The sequence below is a fragment of the Camellia sinensis genome, chromosome 13 (genome assembly GCF_055761805.1).
Source record: "Camellia sinensis isolate YWXY chromosome 13, ASM5576180v1, whole genome shotgun sequence".
Lineage (NCBI taxonomy): Eukaryota > Viridiplantae > Streptophyta > Magnoliopsida > Ericales > Theaceae > Camellia > Camellia sinensis.
Window position 1 is genome coordinate 8,284,670 of NC_138973.1, and position 21,308 is coordinate 8,305,977.

At 34.8% G+C, this 21,308-nt stretch overlaps 1 protein-coding gene across 9 annotated transcripts; it reads left to right on the forward strand.

Annotated features, from left to right (window-relative positions):
- Positions 1 to 5,285: 5,285 nt before the first annotated feature.
- LOC114283175 (transcription initiation factor TFIID subunit 5) lies at positions 5,286 to 20,547 on the forward strand. Of its 9 annotated transcripts, none has more exons than XM_028226002.2 (21): positions 5,286 to 5,573; positions 6,759 to 6,840; positions 11,383 to 11,461; positions 11,585 to 11,682; positions 11,767 to 11,823; positions 12,302 to 12,389; positions 12,510 to 12,616; positions 13,443 to 13,550; positions 13,998 to 14,149; positions 14,671 to 14,781; positions 14,874 to 14,943; positions 15,082 to 15,121; positions 16,003 to 16,167; positions 16,510 to 16,586; positions 17,538 to 17,654; positions 18,163 to 18,428; positions 18,713 to 18,808; positions 18,900 to 18,975; positions 19,069 to 19,144; positions 20,009 to 20,041; positions 20,118 to 20,547. In XM_028226002.2, the coding sequence occupies exons 1-19, from the start codon at positions 5,407 to 5,409 to the stop codon at positions 19,120 to 19,122; spliced, it is 2,010 nt and encodes a 669-aa protein (XP_028081803.1). In that variant the 5' UTR covers positions 5,286 to 5,406; the 3' UTR covers positions 19,123 to 19,144; positions 20,009 to 20,041; positions 20,118 to 20,547. The 9 variants fall into 9 exon arrangements, with proteins under 9 accessions (XP_028081803.1, XP_082757501.1, XP_082757505.1 ...); XM_082901375.1 differs by having other exon boundaries at positions 20,158 to 20,547; XM_082901379.1 differs by having other exon boundaries at positions 18,203 to 18,428.
- The last annotated feature ends 761 nt before the right edge of the window (positions 20,548 to 21,308 follow it).

A 21,308-nucleotide genomic window follows, 5' to 3' on the forward strand; every position in this document is an offset into this window, starting at 1 on the left:
AGAACTCAATTTGACATTATAATAATTTTGTATAAGTCATAATTGAAGATTATAGATTTCTCAAAAAGAAAATAGTTGTTGCCAACTTGCTAAGGATGACAATGGATAACCTATCCTGTGGGTATCCATGGAAACCCAACCCAAATACATGGGTTTTTCTCTTTTTTTCTTATTCATTGGGTAGGGTAAGTGATATTCTTTAAATATCCATAGGGGATGAGTCGGGGATGGGTATCCACTAATTTCCCCATATATTGTTTTGTTTTTATTTATTATTTTTTTTAAAGATTCACAATCAAAACTAAATATACATTCAATTTTTTTTCTTTTATTTATTTATTTATTTATTCAGGTTCTCAACAATTTTTTTTTTAATATTTTAAAATTCACAACCAAAACTAAATATACATTCAATCTTTTTTCTTTTATTTATTTATTTCAGGTTCACAACCAAATATATATATATATTTTTTTAAGATTCACAACCAAATCTAAATATATATTCAATCTTTTTTCTTTTTCTTTTTCTTTTTTAAGGTTCACAACCATTTTTTTTTTAAATTTTTAAGATTCACAACCAAAGCTAAATATACATTCAATCTTATTTTATTTTATTTGGCTCAACAACAAAGTCAAATACACATTAATTAACATTGTCACATTATGCTTGTCAAATTTTATGCATATTTATAATTTTTTAAATTTATTTAGAAAAATTCTATTCTTTCAAAAAAATTTCATCTTTTTTTTTATTTTTTTTTAAATTTTATGTATCTCCTTCTCATCTCTATTAATTGATCTTCGATAATTTGAAGGTGGGTTATTGCTCTCGTTTCCATCTTTTTCTTCTTCTTCTTCTTTTTTTTTAAATTTTTATTTGCATTTATAGAATGAATTTTCTTGTTTTAATATCTGCTGCAATTGTTTTATTGGATTTCTCTCTGATTTGATGGTAGCTTTAGATTGAATTTTCCAATTTTCATCTTAACTAACGATTACCTTAATTAAAATTTTACACATTTTTGTCTTTAATTTTCATGTTTTAGTTATGATTAATTACGCGTTTTTGATCGATAGTCACAATCTTGTCACTGCTAGATTATCGTCATTGTAAATCATCATTGCTGTAGTGAGAGGATGAGAGAGAATGAGAATTAGAACTCTAATTGTCAACAGAGTAGTGAAAACAGATGAAGAAATTGTTTTTGATGTACCAAAAAATATATATATATATATATGGGGAAATTAGTGGGTACCTGAGAGGGAGATTAATGATATGGAGTTGTGCCGGACAGAGTTATGCCGGACAGAGTTGTGCAGGATAGATTTGGGCCAGACAAGCGTTGCGCTAAGTTGTGTGGCCCGGCCGTGAAGGAAGCTGCTCGGTTAAGGCAGCGCGTGGATTGAACAAGCTGCGAGGATCCGTGGTTATGAAGCCGGGGTACCTGTTTGCTCGGCAGATAGGTCGACCGCAGACAAGCGTGAGTTGTCCCGAGCTCGGCTTTGCCGAGATGCCGCCGAGTCCGGTCCCCATCTGAGCTTAGCTGTTGGAGTACTTGGGCAAGAAGCGCAGCATGGCAGACGATGGGCGAGATGGTACTGACCGGCTGCCGAGCTCCCAGGAGAATGGGAGGGCAGTTGGGTTAGGTGGTGCCCAGCAAGATTTGTGCTGACAGATGGGATATCAGCACCACGTGTCGAGAGACGGATGAGAGTGGATTTGGGGCGCAAAAGGTATATAAGCGAGTCTGCGCCCCCCTTGCTGTGGATGAACATTTTTTGTAAGGAAATTCTTACACTCAAACACTCATCTCTCCCTATCTTAAGGTGTGTGCTAACTTGATCGTCGGAGGGTTTTCCGGCCACACCGCCGGGTAGCTTACCGCTGTTGTGCTCGCAGATCGATCGGACAGACAGGAGCTTAGAAGAAAGGAATACGGGCTTGCCGAAATATTTGCTCCCCGTACAGTACCCATCCCCAGTTGAGATTTAAAGAACATCACTTACCTCACCTGATGAACAAGAAAAAATGGAAACCCAAGTATTTGGGTTGGGTCTCCATGGATATCTACATGGTAGGTTATCCATTGCCATCCTTACTCTATTTACAATTAGAGTTCTAATTCTCATTCTCTCTCATCCTCTCACTACAACAACGACGATTGGCGACGACGACGATCTAGCGGTGACAAGATTGTGACTGTCAATAAAAAACGTGCAATTAATCATAACCAAACCATGAAAATTTAAGACAAAATTTCAATTAAGGTGATCACTAGTTATGATGAAAATTAGAAAATTCAATCTAAGGTTATCATCACATCATAAAGAAATCCGATAAAAAAATTGCAGGAGATATTGAAACAAGAAAATTCATTCTATAAATGCAGATAAAAATTTAAAAAAGAAAAAGAAAAAGAAGAAGATGGAAATGAGAGCAATAACTCACCTTCAGATTATCGAAGATCAATTATTAGAGAGGAGAAGAAGATACATAAAATTTTAAAAAATAAAATAAAAAAGAAGATGTAATTTTTTTTTGTAGGAATAGAATTTTTTTAAATAAATTAAAAAAATTATAGATATACATAAAATTTGACAATAATAATGTGACAATGTTAATTAATGTGTATTTGATTTTGTTGTTGACTCAAATAAAATAAAATAAGGTTGAATGTATATTTAGTTTTAGTTGTGAATCTTAAAAAAAAAATAAATAAATAAAAATTTGAATGTATATTTAGCTTTGGTTAAGATTGAATTTTTCGAAATAAATTTTAAAAATTCTAGATATACAAAAAATTTGACAAGAATAATGTGACAAATTAATTAATGTGTATTTGATTTTGTTGTTAAGCCAAATAAAATAAAATAAGATTGAATGTATATTTAGTTTTGGTTGTGAATCTTAAAAAAAAAAAAATGGTTGTGAACCTTAAAAAAAAAAAAAATTTGAATGTATATTTAGTTTTAGTTGTGAATCTTACCCAAAAAAATAAAAAATAAAAAATTAAATATATATTTAGTTTTGGTTGTGAATCTTAAAAAAAAAAAAAAAAAAACAAAGTTGTGAACCTTAAAAAAAAAAAAAAATTTTAAAATTTTAAATTTATATTTAGCTTTGGTTGTGAATCTTAAAAAAAAAAGAAAAAAAAGAAAAAAGACAAGGGATCAAGTTGGGTTGGAGAATATTCAGACCCATTAAGAGATGAGGAAGATAGTATCCATGGAGAATGAGGAATAAAAAAAAATAGTTATTAAAGAATAGAGATGAAAAATTAATATCCACTCCATTAATTCCATTCTCATCCCTACAACTTGCCATTGAATCCTAGTCCGCTATAAGAATCTTAGTGATTCTGGAGCTCGACTTGACATTAATTGGTATGAGTTGTCATTAAATACTGCAAATTTCTCAGGATGTCTTTACCCTCTGTTTGGGAAGAGTGAGTTCACTTTTTAACTTTTTGATTTTTTTGACTATTTTAATCTAGGACTAAAAAGTTTATTTTTTAATTTTTTTAACTTTTTTTGTGAGAGAGAAATGTAATGATTATGGGTTGAATTTGATATTTTATTTTTTGTGACTAAAATAGCCTATTTTATTTTTTGTGGCTATTTTAACCCCTAACCCACAAAAACCAACTTCCCAAACAATGCCTTAGTTTGTTTTGTTTCTTTTCTTAAAATTGGAAAAGATAAAAAGAAAAATGAGTTGACAAAATTAAGAGAAAAATGTCAACGCATATTAACAATGGACAAAATTATGATGAGAGTTGATAATGACAAATACACAGAATAATGGTAAAAATAAGTGTAAAGAAAATTGGAGAGGGACAAAAAAAATCTTATCCAACTAAAATAAATATAAACCACCCCCCAAAAAAAAAAAAAACAATTATATTATAATTGAACGTCTCTTGTTAATGAATTTCATTTAAAATTTTCAAACGAATTGATGTTTCTTTCATTTTTATTTTTGATTTATTCATTCTTTCAAGCTTTTATAGTTCGTCCTACTTACTATTTTCTTATTTTGTTTGGAAAAATTACACGCCAGTGGATTTCTACAAAATTAATTACATATCAGTGATAAACTTTATCAATATTAATTATTAAAATTATATGTTTTTCAATGAATGTGTAATTATTTTTCTAAAGTACATTGAATGGTGATAAATTTTGTTACTTGTACGTCCACTTTAATCTTGATATACTAAAAAATTATAAAATTTATACAAAAAACTTTAAAAAATTATTTAAATACAACAAAATACAAAAATATATTACTTTTTTCACAAATAATATATTTTTTAGTGTATCTAAAAATGAAAAAATTCACTCAAAATAATAAAAAAATACAAAAATAAAAAAAACTTAATTTTCAAAAAAAGAAAAAAAAAAAGAAACAGAGATAACCAAACAATGCAAGTTTAGGGGGTTGAAATGGACCTATACATAGATGAGGGGCAAGATGATATTATTAATAATTGAGGGGTTTCAATATAATTAATTATGAAAAATTTTAGGAATTCAAATGTTTTATCAAATATTATACTAAATGTCTTAGATGAGTCTAAGATTCACACCAGAGGGGAGATTGTATCTCAGGTCATCAAATAATTGAGGGGTTTCTAAATGTCTTATACTAAACATCAAATATTATATCTCAGGTCAACTGCACTAAGGCCCTGTTTATTTGGAGAGTTAGAGGGGAGATTGAGACTGGTAGTGCGGTGAGATTCACTAATATTGTGTTTGTTTTGAGAGATGGGGAGGGGATTAATAGTAAACTTCGGATTAGGATATGCCTCCCCAAGGGGATTCGGACGGGCCTCCAGGACTTGGTATTAGAAAAATAGTTTGGCGGACTAGAAATTTTTTATTTTATTTATTTTTTATTTTATTTTTTACATGTCGGACATTTTTTTTTGAACATTAATATTTAATTTTTTATATTTTTGTTAAGTAAAAATCATTATTTTATTTATTTTTATTTTTTTATGAATTTTATTTTATTTTATTTTTATTTTTTAATTTTTTTTTACATGTTGGACATTTTTTTTTAAAAATATTAATGTTTAATATTTTTAAATTTTTTTTATTTGTTTTATTATTTTATATTTATTTTATATAAAATAATTTAACAATCTTTACATTAACAACTATTATCAAAACAAACACAATTTTATTTAATCCTCTCACTATCAATTCCCTCTATTCTACCAATGAAAACAAACGGGCCTAATAAATCATTTCGGATCCCTACCCTTACTCTTTAACTAGATGCTTTTATTTATAGTTCGGGTGCGGGGTACCCGAACTTGAGTCGTCTAGCCCGTTTTCAAAACCTAGTTACGACCAGTGTCTGCGACAGCGAGCAGAGAGAGAGAGAGAGAGAGAGAGATGGACGAAGAAGAGATAGAGAAAGCAGTGATAGCGTATCTGAAGAAGAAGGGTTTCAAGCAGACAGAGCTCGCTTTCCAAGAAGAGCAGCAACACCACACCAAAAACTCCTCTTCCAACTCCTCCACCGACCCCGACATTGCCAAACACCTTCTCTCCTTCTCCGAGTACGTTTCTCTCTACTTTTTTAAGATTTAGCTTCAAAATTTTTGAAATTTCAACTCCTGTACTGTAATCTGCTGCATATGCCTTTTAAATTTTGTTACTTTTGTGGTGTCTGCTGGTTAAATATGTATGGTTTTTACAAATTCTGGGCCTTTTGGGGGAAAAAAAAGAAAATTGAAACTGTTAGGTTTTTGGTATTCAGTAAGATAATTGTGAAGATGGTTTGTATTTCTTTGGTTCACACTGTGGATTTGATGTTTTGATGCATTTATGGGTAAATTATTTATTTTCAATTGGTTTTATAGTTCTTAGTGGCATTGGGTGATACTAATTTGAGAACATAATATAGATTCATATGAATTTGCCTAATATTTTTCAATGTCAGAGAATTAACATGGTACATTTGGGTAAAACAAAAATCTAGAAAGATTGCCTATGTTTATTAGCAATGGGGACTCGATGAATTTTTATCAGTTGTGACATTCTCAACTCTTTATTTTTTTTGGCCCACCCAAAAAAAAACTCTTTATTTATTTATTTTTAGACAGGGGGGCATTTGTATGAAAGCTCAGAAAGCTGCTGCAACTGAAACACTTAATTCTTAAAAAATTACAACTCCTAATAAATCAAGCAAAGTACATTGAAAGTGCATTATATATAAATGTTTTATATTGTTATTGCAATTACTGTTTGTCTATTATCATCTTTTAAATCTTTTTATTTGATCTATATTTTGCGCATGTCATTTACAAGATTCTAGTTTTCTTTTGCTTGTTCTCACTTTGTGTTCAAGTTGGTATTTTACTGCTTGTTTGTTTATCTTGGTCTGTATTTATGTTGTTATTACCTTTTGCAAACTGAAATATGTTTTGGATTACACTTTTGATTTTTCCTCTTTCTTCATTTGCTGGCATTTGGAATCAGGAAAATCTTTATGTTTTCCAACTACAACATAATAAATGCGGTGTTACTGAGTGGACTTTGTATTTGACTAACACTGACATGGTTATGTGGGTATTATTGTCTTGACTCTTGAGTATTTCTAACATGCATATATTGCTTTTCCTCATGATGAAAAATGCTAAATGGCTATTTCCTTGTTTCGTAGATTGTCATATGCTACTTTCTGGTTTCTTGTTCTTTTGGAGTGTAAATGCTTGAGTGTAAAGAGTGCTTTTGCTTTTCAGATCAGATAATGTTCCAGCACAGTACCATGATGGATACAGCAAGCTTAGGTCATGGACTTACAGTTCACTGGATTTGTACAAGGTAACTATTCATGGAGTTGCATGTCTTCTAAATTCATGTGTAGAAAATTTAATGTATAAAGAGAAATAGAGAATTGTATTATTGATTGATGTATAAAGAGAAATAGAGAATTGTATTATTGATTGATGTATTGATATATATTACAATGATTCATGATTCCTATATATAGAAGAGGGTGAGTGTGTAGTAGGTAAGGAGTAGGTGAAGTGGAGGTGGTAGTGGTGTAGTGGGTTAGGTTTAGTGGAGTAGGTGAGGTGGTAGTGGTGTAGTGGGTTAGGTTTAGTGGAGTAGGTTTAAGTGGGTGAAGTAGGTGATAGGTTTTAACAGCCCCCGCAAACTCAAGGGGGATAGGAACTAACCAACTTGAGTTTGGAGAGAGTTACAAAACAAGAAAATACATAAAAAGAAAAAAGGATAGGAGATACTGTATGGTCGTGTCAGACCGTTGGTGAAGACACTGTATGGGGTGTCATAACGTTGTAGAGGACACTGTATGGTGGTGTCAGACCGATGTAGAAGACAGTTTATGGGGTCATGTCGGACCGTTGTAGAAGACAGTTTATGGGGTCATGTCGGACCGTTGTAGAAGACAGTTTATGGGGTCATGTCGGACCGTTTGTAGAAGACAGTTTATGGGGTCATGTCGGACCGTTGTAGAAGACAGTTTATGGAGTCTTGCGGGACCCTTGTAGAAACTAACCGGAATCAATGTCGGGACAGTTTACAGAGTCTTGTCGGACCCTTGTAGAAACTAACCGGAATCAATGTCGGGACAGTTTACTGAGTCTTGTCGGACCCTTGAAGAGTCGCACCCTCAAAAGGTGTGCCCAATTTTGTCAAAAGGCGTGCCATCAAAAGGCGTGCCCAATTCATCAAAAGGCGTGCCATCAAAAGGCGTGCCCACTTTATCAAAAGGCGTGCCATCAAAAGGCGTGCCCACTTTATCAAAAGATGTGCCATGAAAAGGCGTGCCAGTTTGTCGGGCGTCAAGAGGCGCGCGATGCGCGTGGCTGCCTTGGCTATATAACCAAGACGAAGGCAGAGGCTGAGGCAGAGAAAAACTGAGAGAAACCTCTGAAAAATCCTTCGTGTTGCTGAGAAAGAGAGTTCCTTGTGCTGAGAGAGATTTCTGAGAGAGATTCTGTATAACACTCTGTTGCCTAGAAAATGGCTTCATCGTCTTCCCACGGGCTGCTCACACTCTTTCCAGACCTTAACGAGTCCACAAGAGAAATAACTGGTGCGGTGGCCAGTGAACCTCAACCAAACACCTCTGTGTTTACTCCGTTGAACTTTCCGATGCGGTCGGTGGAGCAAAAAATGGCGGTGCAAACTGATATTGAGGCCAATCAGTATACTCTGAAGTCATGCGTGGAAACCATGACTGCGGTGACAAACTTGTCGAACCGGCTGCAGAGTAGGGCAAATGAGGTGCAGCAGTTAAACTCCCAGCTGGCTCTGCTCCAATGCATGTATAAGGATGCGCGAGCAGAGATAAGTGTGCTAAAGGCGGAAAACAGGGAGTTGAAGCGGAAGGCCACCGTGATGTTCCGATTTGGAGGGCCGCCATATGCTGTAGTGGAGGAGCAGGGTGGAGTGATCGTGCCCAGTGGAATGGGAAACACGGAGGCAACACCGGCAAGGGCCGCCCAGGACGGAGGCAAGAAGAAAAGACCGGCTGCAGAGTAGAGAAGAAAAATCCCACTGTGGGTGTGGTTGTTTTGTTGTTTTTGTTTTTTTTGTTTTTTTTTTTTTTGTTTTTTTTTTTTTTGATGTAAAATGGGGATCGGGGTGAGCCCCGACATGAATAAAATGAGTTTGTGGAATGATGAAATTTTTTTTTTTTTTTTTTTGTTTTTTTGTTTTGTTTTTTTTTTTTTTTTGAAAAGTAAGGGAATCAAATAATAAAAAAAAATATGGAGATAGTGATGAAATGATAAGCATGGTGATGATGAATATTAATAATGAATAAAAATAGAGCACCAATTAAGTTTTATAATAAAAAATAAAATTTGGGTGGTGAATGGGTGTGATTAAAAAAGAAAAGTAAGCATGGTAATGATGAATATATAATAATGAATAAAAATAGAGCACCAATTAAGGTTTATAATAAAAAATAAAATTTGGGCGGTGGGACAAAAAGATGGTTTATAATAAAAGTGCACATGGGTTGGTTCCAGAGTTATATTGGTCTCTTCAACCACTACCTCTGTCTCTTTGAAAAGTGAAAAGCTAGTCATCTCTCTCTCTCTCTGCACCTGGTCTCTCTCTCTCTGGCATGAACTGGTTTGGAGATGAAGAGATCACACGCATACACACATGCATCTCTCTCTCTCTCTCTCTAGATCCATGAGTCTCTTCGGTCTGGGCAGGAACCAAAGGACATTTCGCCCGGAGTAAGGGGGCACAGCTGAGAAAGCACATTGATGCAACATTAGGGAGTGGAAATCTGAGAGAAGCAGTAAGACTTCCTCCAGGGGAGGACGCTAATGAATGGCTGGCTGTCAACACTGTGGACTTCTTCAACCAGGTGAACTTGCTGTATGGTACCCTCACAGAGTTCTGCACTCCAGAAAACTGTCCTACAATGACTGCAGGCCCCAAGTATGAGTACAGATGGGCAGATGGTGTACAAATCAAGAAACCAATTGAAGTTTCAGCTCCAAAATATGTTGAATATATTGAAAACAGGGAAAGGAAAATGGAGGAAAAGATGGATGTGGATGGTGGAAATAATAGAGTGGATGATTCTCCGAGCCCAACCCCGAGAGAGAGAGATATCAAGCATCTCTTGTGTATATGAGCTGGTCTGTGGTCTGTGTGGAGGATGGGTCTGGAAAAGCTTGGTCTTCATTGGCAGCCATTGTAAAGGCAGAGAAGAGCTTAATTATGGAAGAAGGTATGTGTAAAAAACAAGCAGACTAGGTTGAGGTCCGGCGGGCGGCTAAGGTGAGGTTGCCGCCCGCCGGGAAGCGAAAATACTAGATTCTTAAACCTGCTCTGATACCATGTAGAAAATTTAATGTATAAAGAGAAATAGAGAATTGTATTATTGATTGATGTATTGATATATATTACAATGATTCATGATTCCTATATATAGAAGAGGGTGAGTGTGTAGTAGGTAAGGAGTAGGTGAAGTGGAGGTGGTAGTGGTGTAGTGGGTTAGGTTTAGTGGAGTAGGTGAGGTGGTAGTGGTGTAGTGGGTTAGGTTTAGTGGAGTAGGTTTAAGTGGGTGAAGTAGGTGATAGGTTTTAACATCATGTATTAATTTTGTGGCTTTTGCGTTTCTTCTGAAATTTTAGTAGTCACTTTTCAATTGGTCTGGTAGCATTTATCATATATATGGGGATGGGGAACCTCTACCCCTTACCTATCTTGTGGAAAGTGTAACACTTGCACCTACACGAGAGAGGATGGATTGGGCCTGTCCCTTGTCCCGTTGGGTCAAAATGCAGGTAGTGTTCCTGTACCTCGCTTGTTTGAGTGATCCCCAAACCATTTTCCAGTAGGGTGGCGTAGGTTTCATGTTTTCTTGGTTGTATTGTCATCATCACTCAAATGAAATATGGAAAGTTTACACGACCATAGCTAAAATTCTATGTAACAGACACTTTGACTCAGATGGTTTGTTTGCATTGTCACTTTTTGGACTTGTTATTGTAGTACAAATTTGGTGCCTGGGGCATTGTTTGAGGTGCATTTCCCATTCAAACCACCGTTGGACATGCCATTGCCTTGTAATAACACCTCCATTCTGCCCCCCTGTCCCAGAACACCTGCCTATTTCCCATTCACCAATTTCTTGCTTTTGTAATTCTCCAAGTTTCTTCCGGTGATATTAACTCAAAAAGGAAGAATGCCTCATTCAGCTCCATTATGAAAACTCATGTTGGTACCATCCACTGCTTATCCACATATGCTTGAACAACCTTCTTCTTTGCCAGCAGCAAACCCATCTGCCAAAGTGGCTCACTATGCAACTCTGTAAACATGAGATCAAACTTCTTTATGAGAGGATTCCCCCACTTCAGCTACACAACCTCTCCTCAAACCCTTCAACACCCTAATAATATAAGTTTCATGCATTATCATAAAGTTAATCTCAATTTCTCAATCACTAGATTTGTTCACTGGGTGCATGATCAACTAGACATATCGCAATCCTAGTACTTCACACATTTAGAATAGAAGAGTCTATGTAACAAAGGTTAAATCTATTGAGCTTTTATTTCACAGTAACTTTTTGGACTTTTATTTAACCAACTCAGAAATTGTTTCCTAAATTCCTAATATTGCAACAGATGTACAATTTCATTTCACCTGAATATGGCATAGTTTACCCTTGCAGATATAGATTGTTCATCGATTTTGTTTTATTTAGTTAAATAATCCGACTAAGTGTCGTCTATTGATTTGATCAGAACTTAATGTTGTGACCTTCTGAATCCAATCAAGCTAAGTTATTTTTATCACTTTATGAAGTTCTTTTTCTAGTATGCCTAACTTATATTCACTTGGCATTGTATTGTAACAATGCAGCATGAGTTAATCCGTGTCCTCTATCCAGTATTTGTCCATTGTTTCATGGATCTTGTGGCAAAAGGTCATATTCAAGAAGGTATGATTCAGAGTTGCTGTGTTTCAAACTATTCTGTGCCTTAGGCTGTATGCTGACCAAATCAGCCCATTTATGCGGCAAGTACGTTGAACTTACTATTGATAGCTATGTCTGAATCTTCAGCTCGAAATTTTTTCAATAGCTTTCGTGAAGACCATGAGATGATGCACTTACGGGACCTTCAGAAATTGGAAGGAGTTCTTTCTCCGTGTCATCTGGAGGTTAATTACTATACTAGTCTTCATGTTACATTTTGCACTTATGAATCTAACTGCTTCTTGATAAACTTTGTTTGCACCTTGCAGGAAATGGAGTTTGCTCATTCTTTGAGGCAGAGCAAAGTGAACCTTAAGATATGCCAGGTAATTTCTTGATTCACATTCAGTTAGCAATTAAGCCACTTGGATCGACTTTAGCTTAAGACTAAATAGTTGGATTGGAGCCAATGGAAGGAAGATTGAGTTTTGGTTTTTCAAAGGTTGATGCTCTGATGTTCTTGTCTGTGTACTATAGTAGACGACTTCTGTCCTTGTTCAACTTAGTTCTTCTGATTACAGCTAGGAGAGTCAGTTCTTTGTTTAATATATGAACTAACATTGTGGTGGACTTCCTAAACACTCACCTGATTTGCTTGCCATTGCTTGCTTTCTTCATATATGTAAGCTTAGAATTTTATTGGCTAGAGCCCAGTTATTGATTCAGATGGGCACCTTCTTTTAATTTTTATTTATTTATTTATTAGTAGATTAAGATGGGGCTATACAAGGGAAAAGCAAATCATTTTAAAATAAGGGATTATCTGAAACCTAAATGTCATTTTTCTCCCACTTTTCTCTCCAGTATTCTTACGAGCTTCTGCTGCAATATTTACACAAGACACAATCCATTACAATGCTTGGGGTTATTAATGAGCATATTAACTTTCAAGGTACAGCTCCCTGCTTGTTAATTGCATGTTTTTCATCCTGATAATATTTTTTTCTACTGTATCTTGGTGTTTTAGTTAATTTTTTTTCTTTTTCATTGAGCTAATAATACCTCTTTGCAGTTTCTCCTGGACAACCAAGCTCAATTTCTGATGATGAAGGTGTTACACTTGTTGGGAGTGGCCAGGATGCAGCTAATCTGATAAATCAGAAAGAAATACACTGGGGGGTAAGTTACTCATATTTATGCAGTTTTTCTTAACTGAAGATTCAAAAGAATTATAGTTTATTTATTATTTGCGTAGCTGCATACAAAAGGTGTTAATTCTGGCATCTGCTGGATAGCATTTTTTTTTGATGTATTTCCCTTTCTTTTGAAAACAAAAAATGTGACTTTTGTTTTTAAAATATGTTAAACCAGCAAATCTACATTGTTGTAGCTGCTGGTCAGTGGTTTTTCTGGATGTATACAATTGTTGTTATATATATGTGTGTGTGTGTAGAAGAAATGACAAAGGCATAGAAATGAGATGTATAGGCAATTTGACTCCAATATTAAGGGGGAAAAAAATGATGGGGAAAGAGTTTCGCTGTGTCGATACTAATTTCAAAAACTGAAGGTCATTGGTGTATCTAGAATTAAGCAATGGATAGAATGGAAGTTAGTAACTTTTGTTGTTGGCACCTATTTAGAAAGATAAGATCTTTCAAATTGTTTGATAAATATTTGGTGTTGCAATCCTTTTGCTGTTTGTTTTGAAGGATTTTAAGGAATTTATGCAAGGTTCCTATGTCGAGTAGTTTACTGTTTCAGAAATTACTCTGCCAAGTTTGTTTTGGGTAGTTTTTTCATTTGTGATTCTCACCTTTTAGGTTGTTTTGTCTCCAATATCTATATAATTTAAAACTTCTTTTTGTTGTAGACTTTGTACTAGATTTTCTCTTTGTAATGAAGATGTCCTTATTGTTTTGTATTGTGATATAGCTTAAAAACTAAACCTTAACCCTTTTTTTGTTTTTGTTTTTGTTTTGTCTAACCATTTAATTTTCAGCAGTTACTTGAAGACTCTTTAGAAGAAAGGTTGGAGAAGGCAGGAAGTTTGCTTTCAGATTTGGAGAAGGTAGACGGAGAAAGTAAGGAAGGTGACTTGGATGAGAGTAAGGTAGAAAATATGCCTTAGAGGTCTATGCTATGTGTGTGTCATCAATTTTTTTTTTTGTTGCGGAATAAATCATGCACACCCACACAATAGCAAGAAGACTCAATCACAAACAAGACAAGCACCTAAGTAAACAACAATATATATGCTAGGGTTTACATCATCAAATTACCTTAATGCACTTAGTACAATTCACCTTGAGGGCACAGCTCCCAAATCCTGTCCTTCAGGCAAGGGAGCACTACAGTATTAATGAGGCTCCACAAACCCAATATTTTCATCAGCATATCATAATCCTTGATTGCTGATATTTTACCAATTTTTGTAATTCTTTGTTTTCTTGGCTTGACTTTGATATATTCACATACCTATTCTGGCCAATTCACTTGCGTTTAGATACTAGCCTTTCGGTTTATTTTTTAAAATAATTTTTTTTGCTGCCATTCTCAGAAGAGAGCAGTGGAGGGAGGGAAGCAAGGTGCTTCTCTCAAAAAGTTGAAAAAGGACAAGGTGGTTGGTGCAACAGGGAAAGCTGTTCGTATTGAGACCAATACTGTGCCTGCAGCACCACGTGTAAAATCTGAGCTCACTTTGCCAGTAATGTATTGTTCAGAATCCTTGGTTTGGATTTCCTGTTTTATTTATGTATTTTTAATTACTTTCTGTGTTTTTTCATTGGGATATTGGTATCCATTGATAAAAGATGTTGGTGCATCCATATTTTGAGGACCTCTATTCACCTATTATTGTGTTTGGTACCCACAACACATTAACCTGGTCGTGCATGTGTATACTTTTGCATGTAAGCACTAGCTATTCTGCTTTAGGAGATTTCTTGTGTGTAATAGGCTAATGAAATCTGCTGTATTTAATGGAAGGGACATTCCCTGTTGTAAATACTTTTGTTATAAAAAAATCTAGAATTTCATCATAATTTACAACTCTTTGTTTTTTTTTTTTTTTTTGTGTGTGTGTGTTCTTGTTGCTATTTTGCCATCTATAGTGAGGGAATTTTTTCACATTGGTTTCACAAGGGGCTAGGGATCAGAACTCAGTGATATGCTTGTTTAGCCAATTTTTTTGTTGCATGCTACTCAGTAGTGTTTTATTCTTATCATCTCAGGCCAACAGAGGTTGAACATTCTATTCTTGAAGACTTACGAAACCGGGTACAGTTGAGCAGCTCTGCTTTGCCCTCAGTCAGCTTCTATACATTTATTAACACACATAATGGGTATGTATTTCACCTGTTCAAATTTTTTCTATGAGTTAGTATTTCACTGCTATTTTGGGCTTTATTGCTGATCTTTGTGTCAAATGTTCTAGCCTAAACTGTTCATCAATATCCCATGATGGATCATTGGTTGCTGGTGGATTCTCAGACTCATCACTGAAGGTTGCGTATTGTGTGTCATATATTGCTTTTTTTTTTTTTTCTTTCCTTAATGCTTTTTTCTTTTCCCCGTAGTCTGATAGCGGCTTAGTTGACTTGTTAATAGCACTTGTTCGCTAATTTCCAAACTGTTTTCTACAGGTTTGGGATATGGCAAAGTTTGGACAACAAACTGGCAGTTGTAAGTGGCTTATGTTAACTTTTGTAATTCAATGTTATGGTGTTGTACTTTATTGTTTGGTGACATCTTTTGGAACAATGAAACATACTGTTCCTGCTTTACATCATAAATGTGATAAAATGTCTATCGTTTTAATGAACAACTATATATAGTTATTGAGAAGCTGTTTCTGTGAACATAAGTGTACAACTCATCGCTTTAAAAATCTAAGCAATTTCCCTTCCTATGTTAATGGGTAAGGTATGGCTGTACTTGCGCTGTATGATTTAATCTATAGTCTTGTAAAACCTCAGAGAATCATGTCGTGTTCCCCACAATCTGCTTTATGAGTAGTGTTGCTCCAACATTTCATAGCTGTAAGACCTTGGAAATTAATCTTCAGTATTTGAAGTTTTATGGATTGGCCTTTGTTTATCAATATTGAGATCAGCCATGGGAATGAAACATGAATTTCTGATGTTCATTTGGAATCCTTCAATGGTGTTATTGTGTCTGTGTTGATCTGCTGATGAAATGATATTATTTTAGCCATTATTTTAATATTGGCCTTGGCCAATGATTTTGTTGGCCTTGCTGCAACTTTTCATTTGCATTTTGGCAGGGTATCCACCAATGCTATGACTGACAAAAATAGTGTTAATATCATATCTATAAGATTTTGCTAACAACATAAATAAGTAACAGATTTATGAGACCACCAGATGTGTTTAACATGCAGTTTACAACAGTAACAAAGCTTGTTTATTCTGGATACAAATATGTGAATACATTTGACTTGCTCATGCATAACTTTCTTTGTTGTCTGATCTAAGTATAACAGAAGAAAAAAAGTTTGTTGCATATGTGGGCAGGGATCTGTTGTTGAACAATGTTACTATCAGCTATTTTGCAGGGTGAGAATGATTTTGCTACCAGTGAGCATGTACTTGGGGCAGATGGCGGGAAAAGATCTTACACTTTATTCCGAGGTCACTCTGGGCCTGTCTACTCAGCTAGTTTTAGTCCTTTTGGGGATTTTCTTCTATCCTCTTCATCAGATTCAACAAGTATGTTTCCCTTACCCGTCACGTTTCACTCTTTTCATCTCTGTTCTTTTCTTTCTTTCTCTAAAGATTTGTTTCAAAAAATTGTTTCTTTTGCTAATCAATAATGCTACAATGACCATGTTTGTATACCATATTTGGTTTACTCTGTGATGTGTCATCATTGTATTGGTAACATACATGAGTTGTGGGACCTATTCAACTAATACAATTATGACAAATGAGATGGTAAACCCAATGTGATATATAAAGATGGTCATTGTAGCATTCTCTCTGCAAATTTCATCCTAAGTGAGTTGTAGTTGCGGAACTACTGTCTTGAAAGATAACTCTGCTCTATTGCAGTTCGATTGTGGAGCACAAAACTAAATGCAAATCTTGTTTGCTACAAGGGTCATAATTATCCTGTATGGGATGTTCAGGTGGAGAATCTTTGATCTCTAATTTTTCATGATTATGTTATATATGTGATAGATAGGGAATGCAAAGGATTTGGATAAAGATATAATTGAAGATTTTGTATTTTTATTTTTAATTTAATCAGGATTTTATTTCTTAGGATTTGTTTACTTTATGGGATTTTATTAGTTTAGTTAGCCTATATATATGACTTCGGTGTAATGAACTAATCAGATTTTGAGCTTTCCCAATGTTTACAAAATGACTCCAACCTTCACGCTTCTAATATATTGTAGTCCCCGTAAATCGAATGTTCGCTAATTGAGCAAGGTCATCATACATAATAATTTCAGCAAATCTCCGAAGAGGTCAGTGATTTTCTAAATCACCAGGGAGATAAACATATCTGATATCTCTGATTACATAGTTAAGATATTTATTTTGTCTCACTTTCATGGACCTGGAGGTTTTATAATGCTTAATATGATAGTCTGTTGGAGAATAGCTATACACGCCTTTACAAGTTTGTTTGAATTATGAAAAAAATCACTTGTATTAGAAGATTATGTATGCCTCTTATTTAAGGCATAAAAGAGCTCTAAATGCACCTTCAAGGTAGAAACTGTTGAACTTGTGGTGTGCTAATTGATATGTTAATCTCCTTTGTTTATCTTCTTCTTCTTCAATTTTTTTTTGTTGTTGTTGTTGATTGAACTGCAAGTAATTTTGAGACATCTTCCAATTTACAGATAATGGTGCATATAGGATAAAAAATCTTTTGTAGCCACCCTCAATAGCCAATAGTTAATCACCATAAGTTCTTTGTTAACTTTATTGTTATCAACTAATTTATGTCATATTTATGTTTTAATTAATACATATGTGGATGCATGCATGTTGGCGTACATGCACATATGCACATGCTTATGATATATGCTGATGTCTTACGTTTTTCTAATACTATCTTAATGCAGTTTAGTCCATTAGGACATTATTTTGCTAGTGCTTCACATGATCGAACGGCAAGGATTTGGTCTGTGGACAGAATACAGCCTTTAAGGATAATGGCGGGGCACTTATCCGACGTGGATGTGAGTAGTTTATCTCAGCCTCTCTCTCTCTCTCTCTCACACACACACACACACACACACACTCACACACAATCCTAATCTCAATTATCTATATAATTTTTCCATCAAAAGTGATGTGGGTCTCAGTTAAAAAAACTCAATGAAATCAATTTAAGTGCCTTCCGGCATAGCCTACGAATCGTTGTAGTCTACTGAGTGCCACATTATCAAAACCAAGTAAAATTAATTGGAAAATCTGTGCTTTTGTCTAATGAATTATTAACCAGGTGAATTACCCCCCTAAAAAGAAGTTTTGGAACTTTTCTTTTTCTAGGGTGAACAGTGAACTCAGTTGTGGTGAAGAGCTATAGTTTTTTTTGGTTGTTTCTTTGCTCTGTGTATACCTCTTAGTGTACCTGGTGTGACATCCTCTTTGGCGTCTTTCTAGAAAGTGCTTTTATCTTATTGAAAACAAATTTAATCCTAATGAAATGATTTATAAGTTATAACGTTGCACTTCATTTTTCAGTGTGTAAGGTGGCATTCAAACTGCAATTACATTGCTACAGGATCTAGTGACAAAACAGTTCGATTATGGGATGTACAGAGTGGGGAGTGTGTTAGAATTTTCATTGGTCACAGGAGTATGGTTTTATCTTTGGCTATGTCACCTGATGGCCGGTACATGGCGTCTGGTGATGAAGATGGCACAATTATGATGTGGGATCTCTCAAGTGGTCGTTGTGTCACGCCTTTGGTGGGTCACACCTCCTGTGTCTGGACTCTTGCTTTCAGGTGAAAATCCTTTTTCTCTAGATGAGACCCATAAAAAACTATTGGATAAATTACACTTTTCATCCCTGTAGTTTGACCCAAGTTTCACTTCAGTCCCTATTGAACAATTTGGTGCCTGCACTTTAAGTCTAGTTTCATTTTGCTCAATAGGGACCGAAGTGAAATTTGGGTCAAACTAGAGGGCTTAAAAGTGTAATTTATCCAAAATTATTTAATCCGCCGAAGTTATCAGACTGGGAAAACCGGTAAATTTGTTTTGTTAATCATCTGGTTTGTCACATCAGTTGTGAAGGCTCACTTCTTGCATCTGGGTCTGCTGATTGCACTGTAAAGTTATGGGACGTTACAGCAAGCACGAAGGTGCTAAAAACAGAAGAAAAGTAAGTTTTGCTGAAAACGTAAATTGGCTCAATTTGCTGCACTCTTTTTTATGAGTATATAAAGATTTTACTGTGTATTTTTCTTGATTAGCAAAACTGGAAGTACAAACAGACTCAGATCATTGAAGACTCTACCTACCAAGTCCACTCCAGTTTACACATTGCAGGTAATCACTGGAATGCTGAATTCTCAGTAATTTGCATTATATACTAAAATGTTTTCCAGATGGTTAAATGTTCAATCCTTGTTCTGGCAATAGTTTTCTCGAAGGAATCTTCTCTTTGCTGCTGGGGCTCTTTCAAAAAGTGTATAAAACGCCAACTTCACAAATACAGGTCAGATTGCTTAGACATGATCAAACTTTGGTGTTCCATGATTCTTCAACCGCCCTATTGAAATATCTTAGTTATGGTAAAAACAAGTTTGTTGTATGATATTATGTGGTTGTTCTAATTTTCCTTTTCCCCATTCTCCTTAGTAATCCAAGTGACATAAAATTTTCTTGCTCTAGTGGAGTCTTGGAACACACTACAAACTTCTATATTGTGCTTCTTGTTTTTTTTCTGTCCTTGCATGAACCGTGTAATTTTCTTGCACTGCTGGATGTACATTAAACTTTATTGTAAAATTTGTCAAAATATATCATAGTTTCCATGAATTAGAACTGTGCCTTGAATTCACGAAATCTTGCTATATATATCTTCACTAGCATTTGCTTCAGAGGATGAATTCATTTCGGACATTTGCTTAGTCTCATTTGAGCTGTGTGCTGGGTTGCAACGTTTTCTTCCTTAGGGCCACCTACCTCTCCTGTGAAAAAAAAAATCCAATTGATTCTATTCTAGATGCTATATTCGATAAATTACTATTCAATAACAAGCTGAACAAGTTAGGGGTGACCATTGGTTCAATGGTAAAATCTTGGCATAATAATCTTGAGGTTATGGGGGTTCGAGTCTCGGGACAATCACTTTGTGCACTATGCCAAAGGTTAGGTGTGTACTCAATCTTTCCTCTCCCAAACACATTAATGTGTACTATTTGGATGTTGTTTTTAACAATTTGAACAAGTTAAACTATGCTCTCTCCGGTATTCTTAGACATTTGTTTATTAGCAATATTTTCTTGATTTTTTTTTTCCTTCTTCCCTTCCATGAGAAATCTACTCCCTTTTGATCCATCCTCTATATTCTGTACAGTAATAGAGGCTGCTCGGGAAATTCAAGAATCAGGTTAGTTGCGGACAAAACTAACTGGTTTCATGCTTGTGTTCGGTATATCTACTTGTTTCTGAATTGCCCTTTACAGAATCAGGTTAATTCCAAGTCTCCTTTTCTCCGTCGTCCAGCTACGTTGGTTTTTGTGAGATCCAGATCATAAAATCTGGTGGGATCTATTCTGAGGCGTACCTTGGGATTTCCTAACAGCCCCTCAAGAACACAAGTCTAACAATGGAGTTACAGCATGAAGATGTTAGTTTGGTGTAAATTTTACGTTTCTATTTGTTCACTTGGATTTAGATGTGTCTATTTATTTGTCATAACATTTTGATACAAAAGCATGTCCCAATTACAGCCAACATCAGAAAATGTACGATGTTATTGTTGACTTAATTTTTTCATTGTCGACATGGATGATGCACTACGTAATACAAACCAGTGGAGGGTGGAAATGTTAAAGCATTTGTAATTTTACATTTGGACAATTTGAAAAGAGGAAGATGGGTTAAATCTGAAAACTATTTAGCATTTACTATGACGGTTTAGCAGTTATTTGATGGGCATTATTGAAAAAGAAAACTGGGTTACAAAGCTCACCTATTTTCAGAGTTGAATGGCTTATTTATATGTGTGATTATGTTTGTTGGAGGGCACTTTCTCAAAGCTCATACGCCGTTGCTGGTTTTTTCTTCTTTCTTTTGATTCCCAAATAATACGAAAGAAAAATCACCAGAAAAAATCTCAGGATTTGATTAAACTCTTTAATAAATTAAATCTTGCAATTTTAATTTTTGCAACTGAATCCGTTACAACTAAATACCTCTATTCATGTTTTGTCACAACCGCTAATAAATGCCTGTTTTCAAAAACCACTAATAAATGCCTAGTACACATTTGGTAGATTTTTTGGACAATTTCTTAGCTTACTAAAAATTTTTTTAGCAATAATATTAGGGTAAAATGACCAAAATGTCATGGGTGTGAGATCTGCAATTTTGTAAACCTCACATCTCATTTGAGACACATTTGATCATTTATTTGGTAAAATATTTGAGATCTATACCATTTTTTATAATATTATTTTTAAAAAGAAAAAAAAAAAATAAATGCAAAAAATAAATGTCAAGCCCAACCCGATCGATCAGGCAACAACTAAGAAGTTTAGTTTCCCAAAAAGGAAAAACATACATAATTTTTTAATAAATCATGTTCTCAAAAAAAAAAAAAGAAAAAGGATAATAAATCCAGTCCAAATGACAGCCTGATCTATAGGTCACAA